Source organism: Lytechinus pictus, chromosome 6 (assembly GCF_037042905.1).
Source record: "Lytechinus pictus isolate F3 Inbred chromosome 6, Lp3.0, whole genome shotgun sequence".
Taxonomy (NCBI): Eukaryota; Metazoa; Echinodermata; class Echinoidea; order Temnopleuroida; family Toxopneustidae; genus Lytechinus; species Lytechinus pictus.
In genome coordinates, this window is record NC_087250.1 from 21,506,238 (window position 1) to 21,532,939 (window position 26,702).

Below are 26,702 nucleotides of genomic sequence, written 5' to 3' on the forward strand. Positions count from 1 at the left end.
TTGCTTGTGAAGGCTCTAACTTGTTTCAAACATCACAACACTGATTATTAAAATTGTATGAAATGGCCGTCATACGTACGGAATGGTTTATATTAGTTGTTTGACATTGTCACATTGTGTCATATTGCGATTTAAAGATTTATGCGCGCGAATAGTACTGTTATATTAAAAGAGCTAAACTCATTATTAATGTTTGTACATTTTCCATATGTCGTGGGTAGGACAGGAAAGAGCAGTCAAAACGCCAAAAGATTGAGTTGTAGTCGATCTTTTATTTTACAGCCAGATCAAAACGTCATGAAAACGAAACCAAAACGAACAAAAACCCTGCAAAGACATGATAAATACATAGTGCCACAAGGCAGTCATATTCTGTAATATAGATCTTAGTATTGCATCGATAATAATATATATATGTTTTGTAGTAAGCTTAAGTGTTTCAACAAATATGAAATTTATAATTTCTCTAAATTCAATTTGTAAATGATATTGAAATATTCAGCTATAGCAATACAAGTTATTCATTACCACCCTCATCTGTATCATCAAATCTGATAATGAATAGACTGTATATCTCGAGAACATCGTCACCCCGAATGTGACATGAAAATCCTCTGACTTGTTTCTCAATCGTTACTTCCTTGTTATCCTCTGATAACACTCGTCATCTTACAAGGCAAGAGCAAAATAAATTTGGAAATAAAATCTAACTTGCAACCCTTACTCTTAACTCTTTAAACCTGAAATATCTCCTAAAAATAAAGTTAAATGAAATGCATTCTGGAGTTAGGCCTACACGTGTATATATATATATATGTATATATATATATATATATATATATATATATATACATACTCGAAAGTGTTCAATCAAATCCTCTATTGAATTTGATCGTAATGAAACATGTTCTAAAACCGAATTGTTTTAGACCGCTGAGAATTTCCAAACTACAAAAGCACTTTTTACATAGGGACCTTTCACACGTGAATCTTGAATCATTATTGCATTCATGATTGAAATTCGTCTTTAGAATCATACGACCTTTCACACGTCAATCGAAAACTGTAATTTGAATTCCAATACTTTAGACCGGTTTAATAACATATTAAAACTTTATGCATACCAGTTTAACGAAGGTTGCCCCTAACAACCGGAAAGCTTGCCCGAAGTTTGCCCGAAATAGCGAAAACTAATGTATGCAAAGTGAATTCCATTTATTGAAATACCATTATTAGGTACAGGTTAATGGAATATATCGTTACTAGGCCCCGAGGGAAGATACATCCATAAATTTGACATTAGTAAACCGGTCTATTCCGGCCAAACGAATGCGGTATACGTATGTCCTTGGTGACTTGTCAATCAAAGCACTGCATCGATTCGATGAGTGCATGACAATTGTATTATCTACGGAAGTGCTTGAAAGGACACGTAAGCTCCGCCCCCGAAAGATGTTTTGGAGGTCAGACAAGCCTTTTACACCTAAAATTCGTACCGTCATTTTAGTGAAACTTAACTGGAATTCGCATCCGGAGTAGAATTTGAATTCGTGATTGTGATTAGCGTTTGTGATTCTAGTTTGGTTTCACATATGCTAAAAATTCGCCATTAGCCATAGTTTTCAATGGGATCATCATTCAAATTACGATTTTTTGCCGTGTGAAAGGGTGGGTTGAGTAAAAAAGATTACTGAGTGAAACGTCTCACATACTTGGCTGCCCAAGTGCATGCCGATCTACATGTTGAATACTTGCACCTGCTCTAAAAATGTATGCCGTTCAGAGAAACATTAATCGCCCTTTCACACGGTCAAAAAATCAAAATCTTGAATGTAAATGATTCCATTGAAAAATAGGGCTAATGACGAATATTTAGCAGGTGTGAAACCAACCTAGAACATGATTAGAATCACGAACGATTATCACAGTCACGATTACAATAGCAATCATCATTATAATGATGATTCAAGATTCACGTGTGAAAGGCCCTAAGTTAATACAAACAAATCTCTGCACCGTATTATCGTTGTTTTGCATACCCCTGTAGCTATCCTTCGAATCTCTGTAGCTATCCTTCGAATCTAATAATTAACGATCCGGTTTAAAGTGCACTGCAGTCTTATAAAGCAGTAACAAAAATGTAGGTCTGTACGTACAAGCAAGCATAATTCCAACCCCGACACTGAAAATTTCAACTTACACCACCACAAATATTTTCACGACTCATGAACTACTGGTAACGTGTTAATTGCTATGATTACATCGCTATAAAAAATACACCATGTCCTGTAGTTCAAAACCATTATAACTTCAAACATTTGACAAGAAGTATGCATTTTCCAGAATTTTTTTTTTCTTCAGATATGTTATAAAATGTAATTCTCTGCTTTTATGACGAATAATTTTGTATAATTCATATTGAAAATTATATTTTATGAAAATTGAAAAATGAATGTTTATTTGAATTGAAAATATTAATCATATCCGCTTTTCTGCAATTATCAGACTGTCGGTTAAACTGTTACGTAATCGGTTCAATTTGTATTATGAACTCCACTGAAGTTTGAAAATGAGAACATTTATATTTATACTAATTTCATAATTATACATAAAATGTATAATCCATGTTACAAGCATATCGTATGCCGATATTTACTTTTTTTTATTTAACAGGGTAGCCCCATTAGTAGTGACAAGGCTGTTATACTAGGAGGCCCTGCATAACATAAAACACATATACAATACATAAATATACATGAAAAAACCATCCAATGGTGATATGAAAGATCAGTACAACATTTTATTTGATGCTACTTGTCAACGAGTAATAATAGAAAACAAATATTTACAACATAATAGTTATTGATGAATACAATACATTTTCATCTTTGGTTAAATTAAGATCAACGAAAATGCATGTATAATAAACAAACAGTTCATTTTAAGGCTACTAACAAATAAGTGTAAGAAGATAAAAGATATTCGGTAGGAGCAAATGGGGTCTAAACTAGTCATATTACTTATTATATTATAATAAGCTGCTTTCAGAAATAATATTAATGAATATTATAGTAGCTTTCTCTACAAGATTGTGCAAAAAAACCATAAAGGCATGGAACATAGCAGTTGACTTGACGAGTTCTTGTGTTTTCAGCGTCTAAATCCATTCCATGGCGTGGTACTATGAACCTGCTTGCATTAGGATATGATGGCGCATTTAGGATTCAGCTTCACTCTCATTATGCTCATCGCTCAATCGATGTAGGGAATGATGTAGGTTTCGTAATCAATAGAGTCATCCTAAAACGAAACACAAAACAATATAAATGCCACCGAGATAAACAACATTTATTAGTGATGACACATTTTTCAATTTGTATATAATTTTTAACGTAACGGGAACGGAGACTATTTTTTGGGTTGATATACATTGGTTTTGATAATTATACACCCCTTGTTTTTGTTGCCTAATTCATTTGGTTATAACCCTCGTCCAATTCGGAGCCCACGCCCATAGCCCAGGGAAGCGCAGGTGCTGGGTGCTGAAGCGCCCCAATATCTATTTTATTTATTTATTTATTTATTTAATTTATTTATTGATTTAAATACTAATTTATTTATTATCATTATTATTACTTTTCTGGGGGGGGGGGGTGCTGTGTATGTTATACACCATAGGCAATTCCCCCTGAAAACCACTTGGTGTGCAAATAAATGTAGAATTAACTTCTTGTAAAATACTTATTTCATCTAAAAAATAGTTCCCATGACCCTGTCCATTCCCCTTTTTATCAAATTTTCCTACCGTCCCCTATCTCGCTAATTTGTTTAATATATCTTCATTTCGTCTATATCTTTTTATTCGTCTGCCGGTTATTGCGCTTACAATTCTATTTATATAGTATCATTTTAATCTACAATATGATTATACGATCAGATAAATAATTTTCTTTTGATAAAATGGAAAAGCGAAATAAAGAATATTGGGAAAATAGGTTAGATGTTTGCTTCCTTTTGTTAATTTCGTTTCGATTTTCAATTTTTATTTTCACGGAACGATAACGGGAAAAAATATAAACAAAACGAAACTTTTGTTTTGGTTTTAGCTATTGATTCTTCAATTCTTACTTTATTTTGGTGAAATGAAACTTAACTGGTCTAAAGGCACAGACACTTGTTCTTGTTTGCATAGTGCAGGGTCTGAAGCAGTTAGGCTAAAATCAATAAGTTCTGTGACCGACTCTACTCTCATTTCACGCAAGATTGGGGTCAGTGCTTGCAGACTAATATCTTAATGGTCATTTCTGGGGTTATCCTTACTTTGATCTTGTTTCTAGAAATTGGAAACTTAGTCCCTCCTAAATCAAAATGCTGTAATTTTGAATGGAATAATTTTGAGATAGGCCTATAATATTTCGTAGGTGGTTTTCTAGAGTCATAAAGCAACTCTTGGGGAAAATGAAATTGATCGGTTGAGTCATGCATGCATGGGTAATCAAAGATTGAATTAAAATTTACATTTTTTTACAGTCACAAGAGTAGTTTATCAGATTATGTAAATGCAAAGTCGGGCGAATGCTTTTCTGTTGTGGTGAGTTTTACGGTGCTAATGATGTTTCGCTATCCATCATTTAGCCACTCCACACAAAATTTTGATAGCGTCTGTTCATTGTTGAGCACATTTTTTTGTGACGGATCATTATAGGGTTTTAAAGTAGTATCCTACATAACTTAAAAAATACATGTTAAAATTGAAAAGCGTTAGTGGCTCCCCTTCCCCAAATTCTCGGCCCCTCCCCATTTTCAAATTCTGAATCCACCACTGATTTGTCCTTAAATTTAACTGATCCTGATAAATTGTTAGGAAAGGGATGCATTTATGCTACATAAAGAGTATTCATTCCTAAGTTTTCAAGTGTAAAAACTTCAGAAACCGTGTGGTGATACAAATGATGGAAGATAAAACCAACAGCAAATAATTCACATATGTAACGGAATTTGCCCCTTTGTCTTTTTATATCCCCTAAAATAACTGCGACATTGAAAATGCAATATTTTCCTCTTTGATTCGTGCTCATCATCCATAAATAAACAAATGGATTTCATTTTTGCACAGAATTCCGCCCACAGGTTGATAAACATTTCTGTCAAATGACATTGATAAAGACAGCTTTGAAAGAAAGTTCCACCATATTAAATTAGGGGTTACTCATTCTTAAACATTTTCACCCATAGTGTACAAAATGTCTATGACAGAGGAAACCAACATTTTAATAAAAGTGAAATGAGGGTTTGTTTCATGGACGGTTTTTGTTACTTTTGCCAATAGTTTTTTCACGAAACTTCGCCCATTGCTTCAGACTGACACTATCCAAAAAGTGCGCACACTAAAATAATCATTTGATACCTCACAGAGTGGGAACAAGGCCTTGAACTTTTTTCTCCTTTGCATAATTTTCGAATATAGTGTCCTCACTGAAGCATAAGGCACTGGGATTTCATAAAAAAAATCATATCAAAGAACTATGCAAGAAGGTTTGTGACAGATATCCATAGTAAGCAATTGCATTTTTCCCAATAAAGTAAAAATAAAGAGCTATTCACATTCCACATGTTCATTCAAGCGGTAATGTTTAATTAGCCTTTGAACATGTTGAATCATTGAAACATTTAATTTGTCATGAACGTAACAAAAAGAAGTTGATACGATAATTTCATTTCCCAAAATAAAATGTTCTTGCCTATGTAATTTGTTAAAGATACTCTTCCAAAAATAATTGTCATCTTGTCATCATATTTGAACTTTTTTATCGATAGAAATGTGTAAAAAATCCAATTATAGGAAATTTTGACTTGTATTTATTCAACCGTGAAATTTAGCCAAAAAAAAGTTATACGGTCTTTTAGAAAGTATATTTTTCAAGCCATCTGACGATTTTTCGTGATGAGAATGTAGAATTCGTTCCAATAAAATGGAATCAGTCATGATATTTGGCTCACGACTTTTAAAAAGTGACAATTTTGCCTCCTGACGGTGCTCACTAAAGCATGGCATAAAGTACGTACGTAACATTCACTCTGAGGGTAGCTTATAAAATTACCTACACGCTCATGTAAAAATATATCGACCTCTCTCAGTGGTTCGAAAATTATTGATGTTTGTCTAAGGAGGGACTCACTTTTTGTTGTGTATTATTTCAACTCTGCTTTCTTTTCCTATTTTCTTCCCAAAGAGGTAAAAGAATGTCTTTCGTTTTGCAATGTTGCTCATTTTTTCGCATTTAAAATGTAAACAAAAAAGTTTGGACTGCATTCTTTTCTGTGGTGATTAGTTTTGGTAATTGGTAAGCTAATAAAAATAAGACAGGTAGGAAATCGTGCACTCCATGCCCGAAAAAAAAATACGAGTAAGGAATTATCAATGTCTTATATAATATAACAAAATAAATGGCGTAATCCTTGTAATGATTAAAATCTTTTGATAATTATCTCATTCATCGGGGGTATGTAATTTTCTGAGTAATTTACACAGGAGTGAAAAAGAGAAAGAAAGGATTTTAAAAAGTATTTTGGCTGACAGTGTCTGAATTTTAAGACGAAAACAACATCACATGTCCTGAAGATACCATAGTTGTTGTTTCTCACTGGAAATGACAATCGATTGAAAAAAGGATAACGAGTGGTAATATTCTATTTGTTTCATATAATATTGTATTTACATGGTTATATTTAATCGAATGTTTATTTACCGATGGCCTGTTGTAGTTATTGCCTATAATGTAGATTTTCTACGATCATCACACAATGTATCAATTTACGTTTTTTTATGGGGCATCGTAGGCCGCCACACGCTATAATTTGTGTGTGTGTGTGTGCGTTTATATTGTTTAAAGTCATCATATGAATTTACATGCTTGACATCGTAGATGGCGAAATAAAAGCCACCGTGAGACAACGATCGTTATAACAAAGTAAGCATCACCAATCAAGCATCCTTAAGTTCGCTGTTCGTTACAACATAATTATGCAATTTGCAAGTCATGATTGTGATCGAGTTATGACTTCCATTTTCCTCCCTCATGTTAATAAGCCTGTTCACGGTTGTAAACTGCGCACGAGCAGAAAAAGGTCATTGGAGACAACCATGAAGGCGGCTTTCAAATTCACTGACATAGGCATTTGTGATTTGATGATTATTCATGTATTCCTTTCAAAATATTTATCACATCCAAGCTGAAGAGTAATAAATAGAGCCTTCATAATCACTGATATTTGACAGTAGCCTAAACAATAGTCAAATGTGCCAAAGGCAGACAATAAAACAGATTTCCAAACTTTATCCCTGATGTAGGCCTACTATTCTAGTCACCTGGTCTATACAATGCCTTTTGTTCTTAAAATTTGAATACTCTACCGGTAAAGCTTACGCAACATCTACATTTCAAAATGATAGTGCTTATCCTAATGAAAAATCACAAAGGTCATTTGAGAAAAGTTGATCATGAGCTAACCGTGAACTGGCTTATTATATAGCGCTTGGTACCTACGACGTTTTAATGGTATAGGATCGGTTAAAGGTTAACTCGCATAAAGGGAATAATTATATATGGTGCATTGGACCGACTACGATAAGAAATAGCCAAATTTACGTATTCTGACTTTTCCCCCTTTCCCTTCCTTCATCTCATTTTCCCCGTTTGACCTTTTCTTACATGAAATATACAGCAAAGTATATGTTAAATCGTGATCACATGTTTCTTCCACATTCCCGGCATTTACTGGGTGCTTTTTGTTGTCTTATTTAATAAAATAAAAAAACATGGTTCACTTCTTCATTGTCATTGGAGTATGCTAAGAATTAAGGGTAAAATTAAATAACGCGTTTTGACTGCTTTCAATTTAATTTATATCACATTTGCGTAAGACGGCAATACATACAACTACAGTGATAAAAGGCATATAATACATAAGATCAAACAAAATACCGAGAATACAAATGTGTGGAAACTAACAAAGGCCAACGGCATATCGAAGGCAAATCCCTAACGGTTGCAAACAGAAAAAACGTGTTTAAAACAGAACCAACCTAGGCAAAGACTAACACACAAAAAAAAAAAAAAAAAAAAAATTATCATAAATTCGTGAATTTTTGAGAAACAATTCACGAATTTATCAGAAATTCTATATATTTTCGTTGAAAAGAGTTGAGTGAATTATGAATCAGAGATGAGCTACTACTACACATTAGATTTCAAATTGCATTAATTTAATATTTCACTGTTGGATTATCTTTCGATTTATCCTGACACGTACATAATTTACCACCAATAATGATACTAGTGTGTCAATTATGTGGTATTGAAATGTGTAGAAGCAGAGCAGTGACTTACATGGGAAACATACACGCGGAGATCGTTGGGTGATTTAGTGTGAAGGCGCTGGAGGTGAGAATCCACCCTACCATTCGACATCGTCCCACAGTACCTGAGGCTATATTCATGAAAGAAAGTCATGGGTGCAAGAAATCACAATAATATGGGGAATGCTTATCAAAAAGTATTTGCGTGTCTTGTAAATATATTTTATTTTTGAGGTGGATATGCTTGTAATACTGGAATGTGTCGTTTGGATTGAATAATTTTTGTTTACTCTTCCCTTCGGAAATCAACATTAATACTTTATAATGCAAAAGTGTTTGAAACATTATTCCCTTTGGAGTTAGCGCATTGCAAGATTCCATGAGAGTTTGCAATAACGGATATCAAGATCATGGTTCTCCAAATATCATTTCAAATTGAAACGCGATTTGTGTGCAAGTGTCATGTATGTTGAACATGCGTTTCGGCGACCACCTCACCCTAACAAATGTAATTGTTTGGCCTGCAGTTAACGTGAGATGATTGTGACGAAGTGAATTTACTCAAACGAGTTTAAATGAATACATTTTGAGAATTGTATTGGTCGACTTGGTGACAAATATAATAAATAAAAATGCAATACTCTTCATCTGTTTAACAAAATGCCATTTTAAAGCATGATGTGCTGATAAATTATGGCTTTGTCGTTTAATTTGCTAAATGATGGGGGTGGCACTTAGGGCCATTTTCAAAGAAGTTAAAACAGAATTACCGAGAGAGGGAGCTCGATATCCCCGAAGGTGACATTCTGATTGTCAGATCACTTTCATAAGATTAATAAATTAATGATATAATAATAACAGTCCATATTCAATATAATAACTTTACCAAAATGGAACTATTTGTTCTGAGATGTACATTTCAATGTTGTGATAAGACAAACATATTAATCCCTCTTCGTCCAACTCTTTTAAGTAAATCTTAAAGGAAAAATCCGACCTTTTTCGAAATACTATAATTGTCACGTGTTTGATATTGTTTTAGAAGAGTTTTCAATTTAAGCTTAATAAGTTTGAATCATTTTGATTAACACAAGTACACATTAATATTTTATGAAAATGATGCAAATACAATATTGAGAGAAATTGGGGGAAATACACCAACGTATCGAGTATTCAATATTTTGAATTTGGAAATAACAAATAGTATTAATCTGTTTTTTCAATTGTGGTATTTAATGTTTACACAAATTCTGTAATTGGTTTAATAGTTTAAGAAGCTGAAATGTTAGCCCTGGTTCAAATTAGTTACAGGGGGATTTCTTGTAATGTTAACGCTTTTGATTGATGTACCTTAATGATAACAAATACTGTTTAAAGCAAGAACCTACCCTACGCCCTTCATCGTTTTCACATGTCTGCAGCATTCAATGAGATAAACCAAGTCACCCTCGTCTGTACACTTCACCCTGTACAGAGTGAGATACTTCAGGTTCTTGGTATGTTCCTTGATGAGCAGACCCAGTCCTCTCATTGTCTTGCTTGATACATGACTCTTCTCTAATGGAAGTGAGTACAGAGTGCGAAGGATAATGTGTTTGAGATTTTGTCCTCCAGTCCGACGAAGACCAGCCATGATAAAGGCTATGTCTCCCTCTGCATCATCGATAGTGATAATAATATATACCAAAGCAGGGAGTGATGAGATCAGACCTTCATAGCATTGTGACGTCACTCTCTTAGTTGATAGCTCTGTGATGGATGGTAGCTCAGGAGGAGATGGAGGGAAATTGATAGATGAGTCTGAGATGGTGAGATGGTTCAGTGAGGTGAAGGATCTCAGACAGGACCACACTCTCGTAGTCATCTCAGGAGACAATTGACATTTGGTCATCTGAAGAAAAAATGAAAATAAATGTGTGTATATATTGAAAATAATGTAAAATGAATTATAAAATGTTTTTCAAGTGTAATTATCATTCATTATTTAAAGGGTGGATAAATGTTGCAGGTATTAACAAATTGAGTAGTATATATCGCTAGTTAGTAAAAGAGAATGATGGCTTTATAGATTTAATCTTTAGATATCTCGAAACGTTTTATTTCGGCGAGAAAAATGTAATGTCCTTATTTCGAGATATGTTCTGCCCGTTCACTCACACAATAAAGATTACTTTATTGAGTTTACATTTTTTGCATTTGAAATTTCATAAAACATTGCACTAATCTCTTCATATAACTCTTGCTTTAACTTCCAGGAAAAAAAACACACAACACGATTTTTTAAGTCTCTTTTGTGTGATTGGTAATTTGTTAACAGATGGTCGATGTTTGTTATGTTATTTTAGCAGCTACTTAACGTTTGGTACTGAGCCCTAGTTTAAACCAGCATGACGAAATGATTTTGAACTATTGCAAATTTTTTTCAGTTTCATTTTACGAGGGAAGCCCCTTCAGTTACGAGAATAATTTGGTGAATCTCCCCCCCCCCCAAAAAAAAAAAAAAAGAATAAGTAAAACGATAAATAAATAGATAAATAGAATGCATGAAAAAAGGAAATATCGTAAAAGGTATATGTTGATTCCCTGGCACATATCTCGAACGGGGAAAATAGAACATATTACACTGATTGATCCTGTATATTCCTGTGGTAGTCAAACTGTATTAACAGTTTTAAAAGGGAAGTTGACCTTGACAAAAGTTTATTGCAAAAATAGCCAAAAAGATTAAAGAAAAGTATTGGCAGATTTTTTGTTGTTGAAAAATCCATGAAAGAGTAAAAAAATTATTAGAATTTTAATTATTTGATTTGTGACGTCAGGCGCGGATCCAAAGGGGGGGGGCCGAGGGGGCCTTGCCCCCCCCCCCCCCCTTTGGCTAAAAAAAAAGAAGAGAGGGAAAGACAGAGAAAAAAGAGGGGAAAGAAAAGAAAAAAAAAGGAAGAGGGGGAGAAAGGGAAAAAAAAAAGAGAGAGGAAAAGGGGGGAAAGAAAAGAGGAAAGGAGAGAGGGAGAGGGGGAAAGGAAAAGGAGAAAAAAAAAGAGAGAGGAAGAAGGAGGAAAGAAGAGAAGAGAGAGAAAGGGGAAAAGAAGAGGGGAAAAGAGAGAGGAAGAGGGGGAAGGAAGAAGAGGAGAAAAAAGAGAGAGGAAAGGGGGAAAGAAAAGAAGAAAAAGGGAAGAGGGGGGAAGAAAGGGAAGGAAAAGGGGAAAGAAAGAGAAGGAAAAGGAGAGGGAAAGGAAAAAGAGAAAAAAAGAGAGAGAGGGGAAAGGAAGAGAAGAAAAAGAGAGAGAGGAAAAAGAGGAAAGAAAAGGAGAAAAAAGAGGGAGAGAAGAAAAGGGAGGGGGAGGGAGAGGGGGAAGAAAAAAGAGGAAGAGGGGAAAGAAAAGGAGAAAAGGGAGAGAGAGGAAAGAAGAGAAAAAAAGAGAAGGGAAAGAAAAGAAGAAAAAAGAAGAGGGGAAAGAAAAGAAGAAAAAAAGGAGAAGAAGAGGGAAAAGCAAGAGAAAAAAAGAGGAAGAGGGGGAAGGAAGAGAAGAAAAGGGAGGGGGAGGGGGGAGAAAAAAGAGAAAGAGGGGAGAGAAGAGGGGGGAAAGAGAGAGGAAGAGGGAAAAAGGAGAAAAAAGGAGAAAGAGGAAGAGGGAAGAAAGAAGAGAAGAAAAGAGAGAGAGAAAGGGGGAAGGACGAGAAGAAAAAAAGAGAAAGAGGAGGAAAGAAAATGATGTTCGAACCTAAATGGCGCCGAAATGATGTTCGAATGAATGTCAAAATGATGTTCGAACTGGGGGCCAAATTGATGTTCAAACTAGGGGGCGCCAAATTGATGTTGGAACTAGGGGACGCCAAATTGATACTCGAGCTAGGGGGGGGGGGGTGCCGAAATGATATTCGAACTAGGGGCGCCAAATTGATGTTGGACCTACATGTGGGGGCGCCGAATTGATATTCGAACTAGGAGGGCGCCGAAATGATGTTCGAAGGGATGTTAAAATGATGTTCGAACTGGGGGCGCCAAATTGATACTCGAACTAGGGGGGCTCAGAATTGATGTTGAAAGTAGGGGGCGCCAAATTGATACTCGAAGTATGGGGCGCCAAATTGATGTTGGACCTACATGTAGGGGCGCCGAATTGATATTCGATCTAGGAGGGCGCCAAAATGATGTTCGAAGGGATGTTAAAATGATGTTCGAACCGGGGGCGCCAAATTGATACTCGAACTAGGGGGGGGGGGGGGGGGCGAATCGATGTTCGAGCTAGGGGGGCGCCAAACTGATACTGAAACTAGGGGGGCGCCAAATTGATACTCGAGCTAGGGGGGCGAAATGATATTCGAACTAGGGAAGCCTGATTGAGTTCGAAGGGATGCCAAAATGATGTTCGACGTAGGGGGGGGGGGGGTTGCGCGGAATTGATGTTTGACGTAGGGGCGCAAAATTTATGTTCGACATCGGGGGGGCGCCGATTGAATGTTCGAACTAGGGGCGCCAAATTGATGTTCGAACTAGGGGGCGCCGAATTGCTATTCGAACTTGGGGCGCCAAATTGATGTTCGAACGAGGGGGGCGCCAAATTGATGTTAGAACTAGGCGGCGCCAAAATGACGTTCGAACTATGGGGCGCCGAATTGATGTTTGAACAAGGGGGAGGGGGCGAATTAATTTTCGAACTAGATGGGGGCGCCAAATTGATGTTTGAACTGGGAGGGGCGCCAAATTGATGTTCGAACTAGGGGAGCGCCGAATTGATGTCCAAACTAGCGGGGCGCCAAATTGATATTCGAACTAGGGGAGCGCTAATTTGATGTTTGACCATAAGGCGACAAATACATTTTTTAGAAGGGGGAGGGCAAAGTGATATTTCACATGACGCCAAATTCATGTTCAACCGAGGGCGCCAAATTGACCTTGAACTAAGGGGGCTCCATGCAAATTCATGTTCGACCGGGGGCGCAACATTGCTCGTATTGCCTGTTTATAGTGAAATCTATTTCTTGCCTAAAAAAGTCAAATTAATGCGGCTGATTTAAAATATCCCGTTTTTACGATAATAGACAAAAATCAATGTGCTCGAGTTTGAAGTTTGTTTGGCGAGATAGGTATCATGTTCAGGGTCAGAAAAGGGGTTAATATCAAATTCAGCTGGCGCTACGCGCTCGCAATATTTGATTAGTGAGGTGTGTATCCTCTCCATCGATCACACGTACATAAGTCCTTAAAATGTTAGTGTTTTTCAAGTCAAATATACATAGGCCGATCCAGGGGGCATAGTTTTTGCCCCCCCCCCCCCCCCCCCATGGTGGCAAAAAAAAGGAAAGAAAAAGATAAAAAAAAAGACGAAGAGAAAAAGGAAAAACTTTTAGAATAGGAATTATACCTTAAAAGAGTCCTTCTTAAGTCAGTATACAAAAAAAAAATGAGCTCGCGCTTCGCGCTCGCATCACTGTTTAATTATGTACGCATCCCGACCTCACAGTTTTTTTTATGCGAACGAGAAGCACAAGCTGAAAATATTTTATATTCTAATCTAACAACTGAAAATGTCCTTTTCATTTCATCATTAAAAAAGTTTTCGGCTAGCGCTTCGCGCTCGCATTTATTTCTTAAAGGACAAGTCCACCCCCCAAAAAATGTTGATTTGAATAAATTGAAAAAAATCAAACAAGCATTATGCTGAAAATTTCATCAAAATTGGATGTAAGATAAGAAAATTATGACATTTTAAAATTTTGCTTATTTTTCACAAAACAGTGATATGCACAACTCAGTGACATGCAAATGAGACAGTCGATGATGTCCCTCACTCACTGATTCCTTTGTTTTTTATTGTTAGAATTATACAATATTTCATTTTTTACAGATTTTACAATATGGACCAACTTGATTGAACCATTTAATATTAAAGAATGCTAATTGCTCATGTTCAGGGAGGAATTAATCGTTGTTTCACACGACAACGGAGAAAATAGAATATTTCATATTTCATATACTAAAATACAAAAAGAACTAGTGAGTGAGTGATGTCATCAGTCTCCTCATTTGCATACCGTCAAGGATGTGAATATAATTGGTTTGTGAAATTAAGCGAAACTTTAAAATGTTGTAGGCCTACCTATTATTTTTGTGTATTTCATATAAGATTCTCAAAATATTCCTTTTCAGGTGTCTCGATTGTCAAATATGAAGGCCTATGAGCTAGCGCTGTGCGCTCGCATTTTGATTGGTGAGTTCTGTATACATATACAGTGGCGTAACTACCAGGGGGAATGGGGGCACGTGCCCCCCCCCCCCCCAATCGGCTGCCCCCCCCCAAAAAAAAAAAAAATAAATAAATAAATAAAAGCGGGAAAAAGGAGAAAAAGAGGGAGAAAGGAAGAGAAACGTATTGTGGAAAGCAGAAATTATTGTTTATTATAATGTTATATTATATCATAATTATGTTACATAAGAAGCATTTTTTTCATGACTTTATGAAACAGTTAGCTCAGGGCCTATGTCTTCATTGTTCCTGGTGCTCGCATAGACTGTTTAACGAGATGTCTAATCCTGTTGTACTAAAACCTCCCGTTTTCAAATCAATATACACCAAATATATTTCCTCGCAATTCGAGTTATTGTTATATGTAGTGACATTTGCTTCTTTTTCATGACTACTTAAAGTGATTGCCCAATTAATATAAAACATTTCCTGTCCGTGCTAACGTTCGCATTAGTTGATTGGTGAGGTGTTTGCTCTTCACGAATTCCTATAATCAGTCCTTAAAATGTCAATTTTTCCGATCTGAATATCAAAATTTTTTAGCTCGCGCTTCGCGCTCGCGTCATTTGGTAAGTGAAATACGTAAGGACTTAGTGGATTCCTACAAACAAGCCTTAGAATGCCCCTCTTCAGGTCTGAATTTCATAAATTTTCAGCTCGCGCTTCGCGCTCGCAGTATTTGATTAGTGAGATGCGTATAATAACCATGATAACAATGACTACAAAAAGTGCTACAAAAAGACTACAAAGGACGCCACTATCATTAGATGACTATGCTGAGATATTTATACTCTTAATGGATACCTAAAATATAGTCCTTAAAATGTCCCTGTTTGGCGTCAATATATACAAAAATTTCAGCTCGCGCTTCGCGCTCGCATTGTTGTGTACGTATCATGATTACAAAAAATTTGCTTATAATGTCCCTTTTAGGTCTGAATATCAAAAATTTTCAGCTCGCGCTTCGCGCTCGCATTATTTAATCAGTGAGATACTTATCCGTTTTGCATGTCCTTAAAATTTCTCTATTAGGTCAGCATACCTGGCAACTAAGCGCACTCCCTAAGTGTGGTGTTGCCCCTCCCCCCAATGCCGTGACCCACGGTACGCCACTGTACCTATATATTTTATAACAAACTATTTGAATTCCCCCCATTTAAAAATTTCGGATCGCGATTTGCGCTCGCATTATTTGCTATAAATGTATCAACCCATGAATGCTGTTCATGATTACAAAAAAATATAAAATATCCAGTTTTTCAGGCCTCATGCACTGTCAACAGATTTCACGCACTCATTAGGTTTATTAGATTAATAAATATGAAATAATTTTTTTATGAATTCATAACTAAATTGTCCCTTTTTCAGAAAAAAAATATCGACAAGTTTTAGGAAGAGGAATAGAAGATAGGCATCATTTTTATTTAATGACAAAATGTCCTTAGGCCTAAAATGTCTCGATCCTGGTTTAAAATAATAATAAAATATCAGCTCCTCGCGATCCGCGCTCGCATTATTGATTTTCATGATGAAAAATGAAATGTATTCAGAATACCCAGAATCTGTCTAACTCTAAAACACGTGCACGCATGTTTATTGTGATACGCATCTTGATCTTATTAAAAACGTGCTAAAATTATCCAGTTTCAGATCAGAATATCAAAAATTTTCTGCTCGCGCTTTGCGCTCGCATTATTAATGTAGGAAGATATAAAAAACTACCCATCATTTTTCATGAGTGACAAAACATGAATCGAGTGTCCCGTTGGGGGTTTTAAATCTAATTTTTTAGGTTGGAATATAAAAAATGTTCAGCTCGCGCTTCGCGCTCGCATTATTTAATCGTTGAAATATGTATCGTCTTAATGGCTAACTGCAAAACTTCATTAACAGGTCCCTTTTCGACCAGGCCAGAACGCACATTAAAAATTTCTGCTCGCGCTTCGCGCTCGTAGTAACTATTTAGTTACATACGCATCTTGTTCAGGTTCACAAACATTGCCCAGAATGTTCAATTTTCAGGTCAAAATACATGAAATCTAATTATTTTTTTATCTCGCATAGGGCTTGTGAGATTATTGCACATTAATGTTGTTTATAAAGTAAAATGACTGTTAGGACATGGGCGTTTTGCCCCCGCCTGAAAAAAAAAATCACGAACAAGAAAAAAAAGAGAAAAAAAGAAAGGGATTATGGTGAAATATAATATTATTTTCCAAATATTATGTCAAATATATCGCGCTTCGCGTTATTATTTATTTAGGCCTTGTGAGATACCTCAATGTGTTTTTAAGAATAAATTTCGGAATTTCTTTAACTTCTACCCCCCCCCATTTTATTTTTATTTTTTTATCTTGGCGCCCTCTACAAAAGTTCAACAAGCCCCCCGCCCCGTGCAACCCTGCTGAATAAATCACAGTTTGGCGACTGATAAGGAGATTGAGTCGATTGCTTCGAGATTGCGTTATTCCCAGGAGGTTATCATTGATATCATTGAAGGCTATTCTAAACAACTAGGAAGGAAACTACAGCTCCCGTTCACACAATATTCTAGTAGCTAGGGCCTACTCTGGTGAGAAGTTAAACCAAATTCAGACCCCCCCCAAAAAAAATCGCTCACGCTTCGCGCTCCCATTGATATTACATTATACATTCATTGATTTTTTTTCAAGAACACATTAAAAAAGTGGTCTTTAATTGCCTTTTTTTTAAATGTGATTATGTAATAAGATAATTCAAAATACATTTAAGGCATTTAAGTTACATTTAAGTTAGCCTGGCCGGGAGGGAGGGGGCGCCATTTTTCGAAAAGTACACATGGGCGGCAAAAATCAGGTCAAACTTGGGCTCCCCTCCCCACGAAATCTTGGATCCGCGCCTGTGTGACGTCATATCCAACAACTCTCCTGCATATCGTATCTTCAAAAACCAAGCAAATTCCATTTTCTCTGAAAATTTGAAATGGGTTTTATTGCACCTTCGTTATATCAATAGACAAATCATTTCGCACCCGTAAAAAAAATGTGGCACCCGCTCGTTTATGACCTCATGTTTGCGAAATTATAAAGCTTAATTCATTTCTTTATCCTTTATGGAATTCGCTCAACCTTCACCAATATTTTTCATTTATTTTTTTGCTATTTTCATAGCATTTTTCTTCTTCAGGGTAAACTTCCCTTTTAGCTGATTAGTTATCGCATTTAGAAATATAGTACTTAGAATAAGAACCTGCATGTGAACAGGGGGCTAATAATTGCGTTTTAAACACTTTTCCTAATGATGGGATCATACATTAGATTGAATTTAATGAGCGTTTAATGGTAGGACGAAGCTCGTTAAACATATCAATAAACTTCGAAACAATCAATGCTCACCTCAAGCCCAAACGTCCTTTCGAAGTTGAAAGAACAACCATCAAGGAATCTACATAATATAGGAAAATGCCAATTTATGACAATCATTTTGATGGAAAAAAACGTGTTGTCGGAAACAGATCGATAGCCTTATGATCTCTAAATCTGTTTATTTTTAGTAACGAAAAATGTCTAATACAAATATCCCTTGTCGATGGATTACCTTTTTAATAGACCCATAACATGTATACTATCGAGGGGGGAATTGCCAGTGGTGCCTCCAATTCATAGAGTTCGGTAAAATAATAAAACCTTGTGGTCAAATGATTCAAATGTCATGATAATGCAGTACAATACAGAATTAGTTTTACCTTGTAAGGTCCACGTTTTTTTTTGGCCATACATTATGTACGCTAGTACTATAGAAAATTACGATTTTCGAAACTTGATCAATGTGTAATAAGATATTTTTAAAAAGTATGTGATTGCATTAATTTAGTAGGCGTAGTGAAAATGATCAATATTATTTTCATTGCTTTTCTTTTTTTCTTCACTCCTTAAGACAATTGTTCATTAGGAAATTGTGGACACAGATGCAAATTGAAATGGAAATGATTATTGATGTAGAATAGGAATAGGGGAAAAGCCCTTTTTAGAAGGCCACAAAACTTTCAATAAAGCGTACGTGTTGTATTGATAGAATTGTGGTGGATTTTAATTTGCCTAATCTTTGTAGCTGATTCAGTTTTAATCAAATACCACGTTTACCTTAGAACGCACCCATGTACAATATGTTTAATTGCATAAAAATAACAACTCACTCTAGTTTCAGTTGAGCCAATGATGCCAAAATTGCAAACGACTCGAGGACTTCAACAGGACCTTTGTTTTCCGAATGTCTAGCGCTGTGCAATATAAGCATGTTCGTGTCAGATTTGTCGAATAGCAGCCTCGGTCCTCCCTCTGTCTCACTCCGGAAAGGATTCTTCCGTGGCGGGAATGATGATGGAGTGTCGCGAATAATCATTCGTTTGAGCTTCTTTGCCCCTGTCCGACGAAGAGCAGATGTGATCTGGGCTATGTCCCAGTCTGCATCATCGATATATACTATGTCTGTCAAACCAGGGAGCGATGAGATCAGACTGTTATAGCATTGTAACGCCACTTTCTCAACTAATAGACTTCTGATGGATGGTAGCTCAGCAGGAGATGGAGGGAAATCGACAGATGAGTCTGAGATGGTGAGAGAATTTAGCATCGGGAATGATTTAAGACAGGCCCATAGTCCATCTGTCACAGCGCTTGCCATGATAGACTGCTCGAATTGTACACTCACAACCTATTGAGGAAATATTAAGGAAAACAAATTAACAAAAAAAAAATGCTGTACAGTGTTCACTTCATTCAGTTCATCTTCATTGCTTTCCATTGAAGAATTATGATATTGCATGATTGAAATTACTGTCTTCTCATCTAATTTCATTTTTTTCCTCATTTTCACTGGGGGCTGGAGCACTGGCGGATCCAAAGTAATGATCAAATTTTTTAGTGTAAACATGCCAGCCATTTTTACCAAAGCGTGCTCCTCCCCCCTTCGAAGCGATTAAGGACCTTTTTTTTGCTAGCCATTTTTTTTGGGGACAATAATACACCCTTCTTTATGGCTTGCCAAACTTTTTCTCAGGAAAATGTGCCCCCTCTTGGAAGAAACTAAATCCGCCCCTGGGCTTGATTGTCCTTTTAATTTTATCTAGGTCTATTCTTAAGCACTTGATATAAAAAAGGAGACAAGTTTTACGCAAGAAAGGCAAAATATATTCATTAAAGGGATAGTCCAGGCTGGAGATATTTATATCGAAAATTTGATCAAAATCGGATAACAAATAACGAAGTTATTGAATTTTAAAGATTTTCATTATCTGGTGAAACAATTCTAGGCATGTCTTTATGAATATTCATTAGGTGGGCTGATGATGTCATATCCCCACTTTTTCTGTTGTATATATTTCATTATATGAAATAAGGTTAATTCAAACATTTTCTACCAAGAGCTAAAACAACTGGATTGACAACTGATTAAATGCATTAGTTATTTATTGCTGCAACTTATTTCATCATAATGGAGACACATCATTTACACAGGTATGAAATAATGAAATATTTATTATTTCATGTAATAACATAAAAAATTGAAAGTTGGGATGTCACATCATCACCCCAACTAATGAATATTCATGACGATGCGCATATAACTGTTTTCACAAAATATTGATAAACTTAAAAATTCAATAACTTCGTCACTTGTTATCCGATTCTGATAAAATTTTCAGCATTTTGTTTAGTGAATTTTACTCTATTTTTTGTTAGATATAATTATTTGCAGCCCGGAACATCCCTTTAACATTATCACTATCGGTGCCCTTGGCACTGTTAGTGGATAGTTCAATCATTAGCGCTAATGCCAGCTTCTGTGCGATCTTGTAATATTAGTTTAACAGCGCTAGCTAGTGATTGGGCTAACATCATGCTCCTGCAGTCCTGTGCGGGCAATACCTCACTAATAGTGCTATTAGCGATTAGTGCTCTGTTAGTGTTAACAACGTCTCTGCGCGGCCGGTACTTATTCATCAATGGATTATATTCTACTGCTGTTATCTTAAATGATTATCGATTAATATAATGTGATTTGGTATAACAAAAGTAAGCAAATATTTATGAAATAAAACATGATGGATTATATGAATTTATTTCTCTAGCAATTATCTAGCATTAAAATACCTTTTGTTTCAGTTCTCTTGGAAGATTTCGCATCCCAACTACAGTATACACTGTTGGCGATTGCAAAAGCATATTTTGTGACGTCACACACCTTCGAACCAAGGATGACACATTCCCATCGCTAACCCCAGACTCTGATGAACAGTCTAAGAGAATACGATAACGCTCACTCTCGGATAAATAACTAGTTGTCAGAAGCGTCTCCATTATTCGAATACAGAGTCTGTTCTTTGTGCCAGCAGCAAAACGAATGAGATTTTCATAATCGCCAACATTTCTTTTAATCTTTCGCAACACTTGGTCTAACTTAGAAATCTTCAAATTCAGCTTGAAACTACTTGTTTTATGAGCTAGGAACTTCCCGGCTGCATGTTCTTGGGCAAGTTTGTGATAAAATTCTATAGTAGTAGAATAGGTTTCGTTAGTTTGAGGAAAGTGTTCGCTTGATACAGTTGTCTTGGATACTATCCCTAACTGACATGCCTTATCGAGGACAGATGGAATCTTCTGAAAATCACGAGGGGTAAATACCAACTTCTTAGAATCAGCAAGTAGACCAGTGAGAGCAACTTTACCCAGTTTGTGGATTATTTCGTCCAGGGTTTCAGGTGTGAATAACCCATCGGTCCGTTCATTTGCGTGGTGGCTTAAAAACACGTTTACTTTGTCGAGTAATGCTGTTTGAGTCGAAGTCTCACTGTCAAGACGACCTACAGACCATAAGTGACATACCATGAGGCAGAATAGTGGTGTTTTTACTAGTTCCTCTATCAGTGGATTTGTCTCGAGGTAAAACTTCAGACCATCTGCTATCATTGGTTGCTGAATCCGGGAAGAAAAGAACCTGTCAATGTAATCACATGAGCTCTCTTTGGAGAATCCGTCGATCGCCATCTTCGTGTATACCCTTGGTAGATCCCCTTGACTGAAAATGTTTTCTAAGTGAGGTCGTGATGTTACAAGAACTCGACATTGTTGAAACATTTCCCATCGGAGAATGTTCATGATATTACTCGAAGAAGAGATACCAGCATACTCATCGAGCCCATCTAGTACAATATGACAGATTCCCTGATGCTGCCTGATGAAACTTTCTAGCCCCTCTGGCGTCAGATCGTCAACATCACTCAGGAGTTGTGATATGATGGCTTCTCCGATCGATGTACTATGGCTTGTGTTTCGAAACTTGACAACAAACAGCAGTGGCAAGTCCTCTAATCCTGAGCCATCTTCTCTGTGAACCCAATCGTGCGCCATCTTAGCAACAGCTGTCGTCTTTCCTCGTCCAGCGGGAGCCGAAATAAGGATTCGAGATGGAAATTTTCCGTTTACTTTGGCTGAAAATATTTTTCCTGCAGAGCCTTGTAGTATTTCCTTTTCCTTAATATCTCTCCCACGATCGTCCTTCTTTACCATGGTAACAACGGTGTGCATATCTTCAAACTCTGCATAATCATCTTTATCCCAAGGTTTCATTTGAATTTTACATAGCTGGTTGGAATATTTGTCCTCTAAGATTGTGCGACATTTTCCAACAGTCAGAGAATCCGAAATTTTCTCACTGTATATATCTGGAAGATGTAACAAAAACATTGAGCAAAGTGAGTTAAACTACGTAATATCTGCCCTTGCAAACAAAGTAAATACATGAACATGATTGATATAGGTAGTTAAAATATGAAGTCATTTAATACAATAGTAAACATGTCGAATGTGAAAAATACAAATCGGTAGAATGTGTACAAAAAGAAGCATCGAAACTTGTTGCAGATATATTTACCATGTTTACACTACTTGATTTTTTTAAGTCTCACCATACAATGAGTATTAAAAATACACATGATAAGGCCATTACAGCTTTATAAAATATGCCTTAATCATAATAAATTTTAAGGATATTATCGGTTCATATAGATAATTATATGTTCTGCGGTCTCCGCTATCAGATGACACCAAATAAGTTAAATTTGCGTCAATTAGAATATAATATTTGATAATTACATGCTCTTTTCATATACTGACGTAATTATTAATAGATACAGCGTGTCCCCCTAAAATGTCCCTCTGACATAGGGCTAAGTTTATTCTACAATGTGGTAGCATTCTCAAATAAATGTTCATGAGTAGAAAGCACATGATCTGACTTCTATGGATATTTTATTAGTCGCGCTTCAGAAGTTTTGTAAACACACTCTTTTACGTAAAAGTGATGCATTTTAGTCCATTCCAAGTTTGCAGCATTGATACATTTCTTCATTGTCTATGGCATATTAACTCCTCTTTTTACATCCAGGATCTAAATAGGAACATTTCCCTAATCATATCCAGGATCATCGAATCACAAACTTGGGTATGTTCCCAAGGACAAGAAACATAACAAATTAAGTTTGTTTGACGAAAGATAATGGGAATCGATGCACCAACTTGGAAAGAACAAGTGGAATGCATCCGGCGGTCTCACCTGCATCACGCGATTCAATAAAGCAGCAGTGCTGACTTTGAAAACTACTATAAAATAATTATTCAGTGATAATTTTGTTATTCTTATGTCCAAGTTTCATGAATCACATCGATTAACTTTCAAAGTTATGATGGTAATTCAACAGATTCCCCCAAATGGCCGAAGTTCATTGACCTTCGACGTTGGTCATGTGACGTGAAATTCGCACAGGATGTTCAGTGATACTTGATTACTCTTATGTCCAAGTTTTATGAACTATACCAATAAACTTTCAGTTATGATGTTAATTCAACAAATGCCCCTAATTTTGCCAAAGTTCATTGACCCTAAGTGACCTTTGACCTTAATCAGGTGACCTGAAACTTCCACAGGATGTTCAGTGATACTTGATTATTTTTATGTCCAAGTTTCATGAATCAGATCTCTAAACTCTTAAAGTTTTGTTGGTAATTCAACAGATGCCCCCAATTTGGCCAAAGTTCATTTACCCTACATGTAAATGACATTTGATCTTGGTTTTGTGATGTGAAACTCGGGCAGGATAATCAGTAATACTTGATTAACCTTTTGTCCAAGTTTCATGAACTAGGTATATATATTTTCCAAGTTATGATGACATTTCAAAAACTTAACCTTACGTTAAGATTTTGCTGTTGATTTCCCCAACATGGTCTTGGTTCATTGACCCTAAATGACCTTTGACCTTAGTCATGTGACCTAAAACTCAGGCAAGATGTTTAGACATACTTGATTAACATTATGGCCAAGTTTCATGAACTAGGTTCATATACTTTCTACGTTATGCTGTCATTTCAAAAACTTAACCTTCGGTTAAGATTTGATGTTGACGCCGCCGCACAGTGGGCTGGGGCGAAACAAAAGTGCGCCAAAAGTCATTTTGGGCAATTTCAGATTTTTAATTTTTGTCATGCCCAGCTGAAAGACAACACTTTGGAGAATACTTCAGCAAAATATTTAATTCGGGAATTTGCATAAAGGTTGTTAATTTCCTACCTCAAATCGTAAAATGTGACATTTTGCGAAATGCTGCGTGTATGACAACTTACTTGAAAAACAAGCAATTTCACGGGAGGTTTTTCATGTAGGAATCTGAAATGGCACCCACATGATCCTGATATATTCTTTTTTTCGTGTGAAATGGTTCAAATTAGATAAAAGACACATTTCAGGAGGTTTATAGAACAATTATTCCTCGAAATAGGCTGATAATCCATGTTTTTAGCATTTACATTAGAAACGCTTATATTTCCGTGGATTTCCGTTTAAATTCTATCATCATCATTTTGCCAGATGTCTAAGCTTTAAGTCGATACCAAATTTAGCTGCCCGTTTTTGCCCGTTTTCATGTTAGAGCCGATTTTACTTGGCACAACACCCTCAAACCTGTTCAAAAACGGTCATTTTTATACCGCGCAGTCATCGCAGCGCACCGTGTGGGGTGTACATTGCCGTTCATTTTTGCACGGCGAGGACGATTCCCCCTTCCATTCCATGAAAAAGACATGAATTCCGGGCATAATGCAAACAAAATAAAGGTTGATAACGCAAATAAGGGCTACCCGCCCCTCTTCCAGAGATAAGATTTACTTGTAGAATGATTTCAGCCAAAAGCCCTCCTCACAGTAAAACATTCGTGGTCCTATATACTCTGCGTTTTACCCAAGTCTACACCGCTTGATAAAGCACGGTTAAGTATTTTTTTAATCTAATGATCACTTTGATGCCATTAATTATTTTCAGGATCTCATACACACTTGTTAGGCATGTGAGAAGGATAAACCAACATTCACTCTGGTCAATCTTAAAGTAACACATAACACAAAGTTTATATATATATACACTACACATTGTTTAGCGTCATTTGTCTTTTCACAGATAGGTTTTAAGTAGCCAATCAAAATTTGGTATCAAAGTGACGTCATATCGGCTTTAAATTATGTTCAGTCGATTCTACGCCCAAAATTACCCTTAATCAACACGTTAAAATAAAAATACAACACGGAATATAATTTTGGCGCACTTTCAACTCATTCTGGCCCACTGTGCGCCGCCGCCGTCGGAAAAGCGGCGCCTATAGTATCACTCTGCTATGCAGGCGAGACAAAAATGTGAATGATGGATTAGTAAAATAAGCTGAAAAATAAAGGGCAATCCACAAGTTAATCACCCTATGCTAAAGGAAACTTTATAAAAAATGACTTTTTTATTTTAAATACTTATATTGAATTAACTTGACCACTGCAGCTTATCATCTAAAAAAAATAAAAACGAAAATGCTGTATTAGGCATGAATAAAGCATGAAACAGACATAATCCGCTGTCTTAATCATTGTGCATCTCCTTTTATCAAACATGAAATGAACTGTCAGATATTGTTTTTGCCCTTCTGAACATGCTCAAGGTGATGATTTGATGAGCCTGGTTAGATCATGGAGATGTTCAAAGGGGGTTGATATGCTAGAAAGTAAAGAACACACAGCAGTGCTGCATGCATGCAAACTTGGAATGGGCTGAAAACACTGTTACGCAATAGACCATGTAGACTGTGTATTCAAAACCAGTGAAGAGAGACCAATTATTTTTCATAGAAGTTAAAACATGATATGAGCTTTCTAGTTCTGTACATTTCATTGAGAATAATTGTATTTCTTAACTAATTAAGCCGAATATCATAGGGACATTGTTTTGGGGATGCGCTGAAGAGCGTGCATTTTAAACATGAAGCCCCCCCCCCCCCCACAAAAAAAGGGGGAGAATTATAAGGGGTAATAAATGACAATGAATATTGATCTACGCCCCTGTTTGTTCATTATTTGTATAATGCTAATCAGGTTCACACACCTAAATCGGTTTATGACATTAATTTTCAAATCATAAAATTGAACAAATATATATATTCAACATGATTCCCTTGAATATAGCAAACGAAAAATCTGTTTTTAATGGGGGAGCCGGGTCGGAAGTTCATGATACATATTGATGCAATATTCTCATTTCAATGTAAAAGATTTAGAAGGTCTGGATAAAACCAACCTGGAGTATTCAATGTCTCTTTGAAATAAGTTTCAGCAAGCATGACAAGCTTGGCATCAATGAGAGCTTGTTTCAGCCTAGGATGCTGATTGGATGGCTCCACGGCCTGTCTCCAGTCAAACAGCATGTCACGTGTTCCATTGAACGTGACTCGGTATCCCTTGTTGTTAGTAGCTGTGTATCTATTTATGGCTGCTTGTTCGAATCCGAGTGTTCGTGCCAATGCCGCCATTTGTTCATCTGTCTCGATGTTTTCAGCAAGTTTACAGAGAAGATCATCGGTAATACCCCCTAGACTCTCCATACCTATCGTGCGATAAATGAAATTAGATGATTTGATCTTTTAAAAATACATTTCTAGACTAATACCGTGTTTACACTTAATCGGCATTTGGTTCTGAACAAAATGCCGATGCAGAATCGGCATTTGGATTGCGTTTACACGTTGT

General features: G+C 36.3%; 1 protein-coding gene across 1 annotated transcript; it reads right to left on the minus strand.

Annotated features, from left to right (window-relative positions):
• Positions 1-252: 252 nt before the first annotated feature.
• Positions 253-26,557, minus strand: LOC129263146 (uncharacterized). Its single transcript, XM_064101183.1, has 7 exons — positions 26,254-26,557; positions 20,739-22,309; positions 18,782-19,299; positions 17,982-18,030; positions 9,748-10,250; positions 8,391-8,490; positions 253-3,300 (listed from the first exon to the last, which is right to left on the minus strand). The coding sequence occupies exons 1-7, from the start codon at positions 26,555-26,557 to the stop codon at positions 3,253-3,255; spliced, it is 3,093 nt and encodes a 1,030-aa protein (XP_063957253.1). The 3' UTR covers positions 253-3,252.
• Positions 26,558-26,702: the final 145 nt, after the last annotated feature.